Source organism: Myotis davidii, unplaced genomic scaffold, assembly GCF_000327345.1.
Source record: "Myotis davidii unplaced genomic scaffold, ASM32734v1 scaffold267, whole genome shotgun sequence".
NCBI classification, from domain to species: domain Eukaryota; kingdom Metazoa; phylum Chordata; class Mammalia; order Chiroptera; family Vespertilionidae; genus Myotis; species Myotis davidii.
In genome coordinates, this window is record NW_006297747.1 from 781438 (window position 1) to 789604 (window position 8167).

Below are 8167 nucleotides of genomic sequence, written 5' to 3' on the forward strand. Positions count from 1 at the left end.
CCCACTTCATTTGGGGGCTGGGCCTGCTGGCCAATCGCCCACCGTCTCCTTTTCCAATTGGAGCTGGGCCAGCCAGACCCCATCCATTCACGAATTTGTGCACTGGGCCTCTAGTCAGTATATATTAAACTACATGTTGGTTGGTATGCAGACTATTCCTTTTTCTCCCCCAGCTATATGGTGGTTTAGTTTTACAAAATTATATATATTTAAGGTATGTAACTTGATGTTTTGATATATATGATCATTGTGAAATGATCACCATAATCAAACTAATTAACATATCCATCACCTCACATAATTTTCTTTTGTGTGGTGAAAGCACTTAAGGTTTAACTTTTTTTTTTTTTAAATATATTTTATTGATTTTTCACAGAGAGGAAGGGAGAGAGATAGAGAGTTAGAAACATCGATGAGAGAGAAACATCGATCAGCTGCCTCCTGCACATCTCCTACTGGAGATGTGCCCGCAACCCAGGTACATGCCCTTGACTGGAATCGAACCTGTGACCTTTCAGTCCGCAGGCCGATGCTCTATTCACTGAGCCAAACCGGTTTCGGCTAAGGTTTAACTTCTTACTAAATTTGAAGTATATAATACAGTATCATTAACTATGACCCATGTTATGCATTAGGTTTCCAGAACTTACCCATCTTGCATAACTGAAATTTTATACCCTCTGACCAACATCTTCTCATTTTCCCCTCCCTCGCTGTTCACCTCAAGACTACTTATATAACATTTTGAGATATGTGTTGTTTCTAAAAATATACATTATCATTTTATCAGGAGAAGACATACAGCTAGTTTAAAACAAAAAATAAAAGCAATTTTTTTTTTTGCTTTAAATTGTCATTGACGTTGAAGTGTTGAGAATTATTTTGGCCCATCTAGAGTGTCTCAGAGCACTGTTCTGTGCACCAAAAGGCTGCCAGTTCAATTTCTGGTCAGAGAACAAACCTGGGTTGCAGATTCAATCTGGTCGGGGCAAATATAGAGGACAATGAATCAATGTTTCTCTCTCACATTGATGTTTCTCTCTTTCTCCCTTCCTCTGTGTAAAGCATGTCTTCAGATGAGGGTTAAACAAAAAGTTTATTTATATTCAATTTTACTTTGCCATCTAATTGTTATAATTTCTGTTACACAGTTTTCATAAAATGTGGTTCAACATTAAATTTACACAATTATATATTTCCAGACGTATTCATCTTGCATAACTGAAGTTTTGTATCTTCTGACCAACATTATGCCAAACACATTTACATTTTTAAAAGCGATTTATAGCCCTAGCTGGTTTGGCTCAGTGGATAGAGCATTGGCCTGTGGACTGAAGGGTTCTGGGTTTGATTCCAGTCAAGGGCACATGCCTGGGTTATGGGCTGGATCCCCAGCAGGAGGCAGCCAATCAATGATTCTCTCTCATCATTGATGTTTCTATCTCTCTCTCCCTTTTCCTTCTTCTCTGAAATCAATAAAAATATATTTTTAAAAAATGGATTTATAGTACTTTTCCCCTAACTGGATGGCTATTTTTGTTATTGTTGTTTAATATGTTTTTATTGATTTTCTTAGAGAGGAAGGGAGAGGGATAGATAGATAGAAACATCAATGAGAGAGAGACATCCATTGGCAGCCTCCTGCACACCCTCAATGGGGTAACAAGCCTGCATGTGCCCTGACCAGGGAATTGAACTGGAGTACCTCTTGGTTCATGGGTTAGTGCTCAACCACTAAGCCACTCTGGTTGGGCAAGTTGTTAAATTAATCCCAGTAATTTAGATGAGTACAATCGTTTAATAAAAAATAGATTTTCTACAAAGGCAAGTACTATTATGTAGTACTGGAGAAAATATACAAATTCTAAAACTTTAGAGGCAAAAATACTCAGTCGTGCCGAAACCGGTTTGGCTCAGTGGATAGAGCGTCGGCCTGCGGACTGAAAGGTCCCGGGTTTATCTAAAAGGACCTATATCAATCTACTGTGTATCCCATGCCATAAAGGAAACTTTGTAATTTTGTGTTAAAATACTATGACAATAGATTTTTATAAAATAATTCATTATACAGCTCTGGCCGAACTGCTCAGTTGGCTGGAGTCCATACACCAAAAGGTTGAGGGTTCTATTCCCAGGTAGGGGTGCATATGGGAGGCAACCAATTGATGTTCCTCTTCCTCCCCTTTCTCTCTAAAACTATAAAAACATCCTCAGGCAAAGGTTAAAAACAAAGAATTATTTAAAAAAGAATTCATTTTTCATTTTTAAGCACTTAAATAATTAGAAAGGAAAGAATGAAAGTAACATTTTCATGTTGCTAAAGATAATGTCTGAGCTGATCTTAAATAAGACAATATAAGTACTAAAGCAGCGGTTCTCAACCTGTGGGTTACGACCCCTTTGGCGGTTGAACTACCCTTTCACAGGGGTTGCCTAAGACCATCCTGCATATCAGATATTTACATTACGATTCATAACAGTAGCAACATTACAGTTATGAAGTAGCAACAAAAATAATTTTATGGTTGGGTCACAACATGAAGAACTGTATTTAAAGGGCCAGAAGGTTGAGAACCACTGTACTAAAGCAAGTTTTGCCTTAATACAGGAACAACCAGGAAGCTATATGAGAAAAAGCTGTTGAAACTGAGGGAACAAGGAACAGACTCAAGATCTTCTACTCCTTTCCCAACAATTTCTTCTTCAGAAAATACAAGACAGAATGGAAGTAATGATTCTGACAGATACAGTGACAATGAAGAAGGTAAAGTTTTAAATGATGTTAAATATATGTGATTTTTTTTTCAGACTCATAAGATACAGTAACTATGCAGATGATAAAATATAAGATATTACCAAGACATGTCATTTTTTTCATACTGTATCATTAATTTTCCAAGTAATTTGATTTAAATAGCTTTTGTTGAAAACTCTAAGAAACAGAAAAGTACAAGTGTCTAATTTTCTGTCACCTAAAATTACCTAAGTACCTGTGTCTTTTTTGCTTCAAATCTCATTTTTCTCAGAGAATAAAATATAACAAATACAGTTCCCCCACTTATCCCTTTCCAAGTATCATCTACATAGAAATAATCACTGACATTAGTTTTATGCTTATCTTTCCAGCCCATTTAAAAAAATTTTTTATATGCATCTATCTAATACATGGTATTACTTTGTACTTTAAAAGATCTATATAAATAAAAAAAATAAAAAAAAAGATCTATATAAATGATATCATGCTAAATCTTGTCACTTTTCTTTATTCTGTTATACTACCAAGATCTCACTTACCACTTGTCTGTTTTATTCCTTGTAATTAATAAATAGCAGTAGTGTTTACATATGGCATGTCTTCTCTGTTCTCTATTTATAGGCATTTAAATTGACAGTTTTTGCTAGATAATCTGATTTCAAGGCAACTTCAGAGCAGATATTTTAGAGGACTATTTTAAGAAAATTTGACCATATATTTAAATATTTTTGAAAATAGTACAAGAAATAAATGACCTTATAAAATTTATTATAAGAACAAGTTTATATTTATAAATGTTCAATTCATTTATATGACTTGTTTTATAATTTCATGATTAATTAATTTGACCCAAATTACTTATATCTCTTAAGCATTGCCTGCCAGGGCATAGTTTGTTAAATTGTTTGTTCCGAATATGAAATATAGAGCCTTTTCCTTCAACAGCACTATGTTAGCAAAGAGGCAAAGAATAAAATCAGCTTAAACACAAGTAATGCTTAAACTTCCTGCCTCTTTTGCCTCTACAGGAAAGAAGAAAGAACACAAGAAAGTGAAGTCCACTAGGGATTTTGTTCCTTTTTCTGAACTTCCAACTACTCCCTCTGGTGGATTTTTTCAGGGTATTTCTTTTCCTGAAATCTCCCCCCGTCCTCCTTTGGGCAGGACTGAACTACAGGCAGCTAAGAAAGTGCATTCTTCTAAGGGAGACCCACCTAGGGAACCTCTTATTGCCACAACCTTGCCTGGCAGGGAACAGTTGCACAAGTTAGCCTCTGGAGGGAATTTGTTTATTTCCTCCAGTTCTAGCCATGATAGACGTTTAGAGAAAAGTTCTTCGACATCTTCTCAGCATGAACTCGCTGCCATGTTGGTCTCTGCTGCAGCTTCTCCTTCACTGAGTAAAGAAACCACCACTACTTGCTATAAAGACATAGGAAATATTTACTGTGGAGAGAAAAGTGGAATTCAACCATTTTGTACTGAGAGGTCCCATGGTTCAAGTCAGTCGATTCTGTCCAGTAAAAGGAAAACACTAGAAGAGTCTGAGAGATCACAAGTAATTTCTCCACCACTTGCTCAGGCAATCAGAGATTATGTCGATTCTCTGTTGGTCCAGAGTGGGGTTGGTAGTTTGCCTGGAACTTCTAACACTACACCCTCACTGGATATAGAAAACATATGGAAGAGAATTGATCCATCTAATTTTCAAGAAACTGAATCTCTGTCTCCTCCACGAAAATTGCCTAGACTGAGTAAAAGGTTAGGAGAGGAAAAGGATTCAGGTTCCTTTGTGGAATTTCAAAATATACGTGGATCTGAATCCATGTCTTCTTTTGCTACAACTGTTGTCTCTCGCTCACTTGCTACCTTAGGCATAGAGACGTCTAAGCAATCACAGCATGATAAAGTAGATGCCTCAGAACTATCTTTTCCTTTCCACGAATCTATTCTAAAAGTAATTGAAGAGGAGTGGCAGCAAATTGACAGGCAGCTGCCTTCATTGGCATGCAAGTATCCAATATCTTCAAAAGAGGCAACACAGATATTATCAGTTCCAAAAGTAGATGATGAAATCCTGGAGTTTATTTCTGAAACCACTCCACCAGCAGGTATTCAGGTAGCTTCAACTGATAAACAGTTGGACTCAGCACTTTGTAGAGCATATGAAGCTGCAGCATCAGCATTGCAGGTTGCAACCCATACTGCCTTTGTAGTTCGGGCTATGCAGGCTGACATTAGTCAGGCTGCACAAATTCTTAGCTCAGATCCTAGTGATAGCCACCAGGCACTTGGGATTCTGAGCAAAACATATGATGCAGCCTCATTTCTTTGTGAAGCTGCATTTGATGAAGTAAAGATGGCTGCCCATACCATGGGATCTTCCACTTTAGGTCGCCGTTACCTCTGGTTGAAGGATTGCAAAATTAATCCAGCTTCTAAGAATAAGCTGGCTGTTACTCCCTTTAAAGGTGGAACATTATTTGGAGGAGAAGTATACAAAGTAATAAAAAAGCGTGGAAATAAACACTAATCAAGTTAAAAATAAAGATGCCCATCTTATCTTTGATATAGGGAACTTAGCAGATTTTCTAGGAATTTTAAGTACTTTTAAATCAAAAAATTTTTAAGGTCTTTTTAGTTTCCAGATGGGGCTGATTTCAAAGTGTCAAGCTTCAACCCATCAAATTATAGTTTAAAAGTACAGTGGGGCCTTGACTTACGAGTGTCCCGACTAACGAGTTTTTTGAGATACCAACTGTCTCTCGGCCAATTTTTTGCATTGAGTTGATAGAGTCATTTGAGTTAACGAGCTCTTTAATGAGCTCGGTCTCGGAACGAATTAAACTCGTAAGTCAGGGCCCCACTGTAATTGCCTACATAGAACTGCCTTTTAAAAAAGGTTGCACAGATAGAAATCCTGATACAATTTAAAGCTTTGTAGATTACATTTTTATCTCAAATCGTTCACTCCTTTCCATAAGATTTTAGAACTCTTCAAAACTAATTCTATTAACTCGAATATAAATAGAGTCTTCGCTGGTCTTAATATCTTTGTACTTTCTACAGCTTTTCTACATTTTTTTCTTTCATTTTTCTCCCGTTTGTTTTTATGTCTACAGTATCATTCATAATATTCTAGATTATTGCATCTCAGTGTGCCAGTCTTCAGATTGTTACTGATCCACAGACAAGCATGCACCACCAGAACTTGACTGTAGAAACACTTTTCAGATTAATGACAGGGTTTATTTTCTTGATAAAATTTTATTGATAGAGAAAACAGTGTGCAGACCTACACTCTGTTGTAAGTGCCTCATTTCTTCATGGGCTGGTGGCAAACAGTTGGTTGACCACACTGAGAAACATTGCTCTAGACCATGATACTCTAGGATAGTGCATTCTCACTATCACTGTAGTTTATTAGATGAACTCCATACTGGAAAGATGGGAACTTAAAAGTAACACTTTGAAGGTATGTTGCAGTTCATAGGTTTAATCTAAATTCTAAAAGCAAATTTAAGTTAGTTGGGTGGTGTGTTTTTTTTAAGTCATAAGAAATCATACTATACCCCAGTATCTTTGTGTCTATATAAAACAGTATATTACTTGTGTTTTCATTTCTATGATTGTAAGATGAGAGTCTAACTGTAGAGGCATTTGATAATTGAACTTCTTTGTACTTTTATGAAAATAATAGTATTAAGTATAAGCAAAATATGGTCCCTTGGGTACTCATAGGCAGATTCTTAGACTATACATGCCCATCTTTGCAGCTTTCTGGGAATAATTTTATTTGTTATTTGTCTTCTGAAATGTACATGTATACATGTACCTACTAAGTGCTGTGTGACTTTAAAAATGTATTACTGTAGAATGCTTCTGCAAATTCAATAAAGTTGTTAAATTTGAACAGTTTTGTGTGGTCTCCAGCAACATGTTGTATGTGTGTTTTATTCTTGGAGTTAAAGTAAGTTAGATATTTGTGAACGAGCATCCTTTTATCATTTCATCATTGAAACTCACTTGACATTACAGTGGTATAGTTGAAAATATTCTAAATATGGTTTTATTATATTTGAGGACCATGTTTTTATTGGCTGTTGGGATTTAAAATTTGTAAAAGAAATTAATCTGTAACCAGATACCTTATTTGTTTAAATCAGTTTCTGCTCAACTACTATTGAGTTCTTTGATGTATTCTCATTCTTAGAATCTGAGTTAACAGCTTAAGATTTTATAAAGTTAAGGATTGTTCCAAATACAGATATATAATAGATCTATTAATAGGAGTTTTGGGATGTAGGGGATAGAGTTGATACTTAATCCTAAATAAAGATTGAACTATTTGAGCTAACATGCTGAAAATAAAAATCACTGCTCATTTTTGGGAAATTTGCAAGTAGACATTGGACTGACTAATGCTAGACTAGCTAGCAAGATACATGGCTCCCTTGGCTACTTTTAGTACAACTGGATTGAGTTCATGCAAAGCTAAGCTTTTAATAATTGACTCCATTTCTTCTTTTGTGCGAAAGTAATCTAAAGTTTTTGGTAACAAGTTTTAGAGGTAACAACTGACATTTTGCTCTGTGATAATAAATGACCACAAAATGTGGAGGTTAACTAAAATTTATATTAGTCTTTTAATAAATCCAGCTCTTCAAGTGATAGAGGAATGGAATATTAAAGCCTATAAAAAGACATACATATTTATTTGGGTTAACAATAACTATTATGGTGGTATGCTAAGTAATACATATGCACTAGATTCTTTTCAAAGAAATGTTATATTGTATTGGGAAGAGGTGAAGTGGCCTGTGATAGGTTGCACTTTTCTGCCAACAAGATTTCTCCTTACCTCCTCAGTTGTACTTAAGTTTTTTTAAAAAATATATTTTTATTGATTTCAAAGAGGGAGAGAGCGATAGAATCATCAATGATGAGAGAGAATCAATGATCAGCTGCCGCCTGCACACTCCTTACTAGGGATTGAACACAGGACCCTTCAGTCCCCAGGCCTATGCTCTATCCACTGAGCCAAACCAGCGAGGGCTGTACTTAGGTTTCTTATAATCACATCAAAAAATAAGGGAGAAGAGACTTAAACTGCACTTATGTATTAACATTGTTGCACTTAATGTTATTGGAAGCTTGGTACCATATAGGTAGGTTTGTTTTGTTTTTCATTCTTAAAATTCCCTATAGCTTTTTCCTTCACATATTTCAATTTTTAATTTAATAAACATTTACACTGTATGGACAAAAGAATGGCAACAACTATATTTTAATGTTCTTTTCCCACCTCTAAATTGTTTTTCATGAAAAGCCTCCATGGGAGCAGTTTGAATTCACTTTGTTTCAGGTTGTTTGTCCCAGAAAAAGGGAAAGAGAATAGAAGTTGTGATCAGA

General features: G+C 35.6%; 1 protein-coding gene across 1 annotated transcript in view; it reads left to right on the plus strand.

The window, feature by feature from the left end:
* TMPO (thymopoietin) overlaps nt 1-5388 on the plus strand; it is an 18086-nt gene extending 12698 nt beyond the window's left edge. Inside the window, exons 4-5 of the mRNA XM_015570222.1 lie at nt 2609-2764; nt 3784-5388. Coding sequence (XP_015425708.1) covers nt 2609-2764; nt 3784-5288 — 1661 coding nt within the window. The 3' untranslated portion in view covers nt 5289-5388. The remainder of the gene's footprint in view (nt 1-2608; nt 2765-3783) is intronic.
* Nucleotides 5389-8167: the final 2779 nt, after the last annotated feature.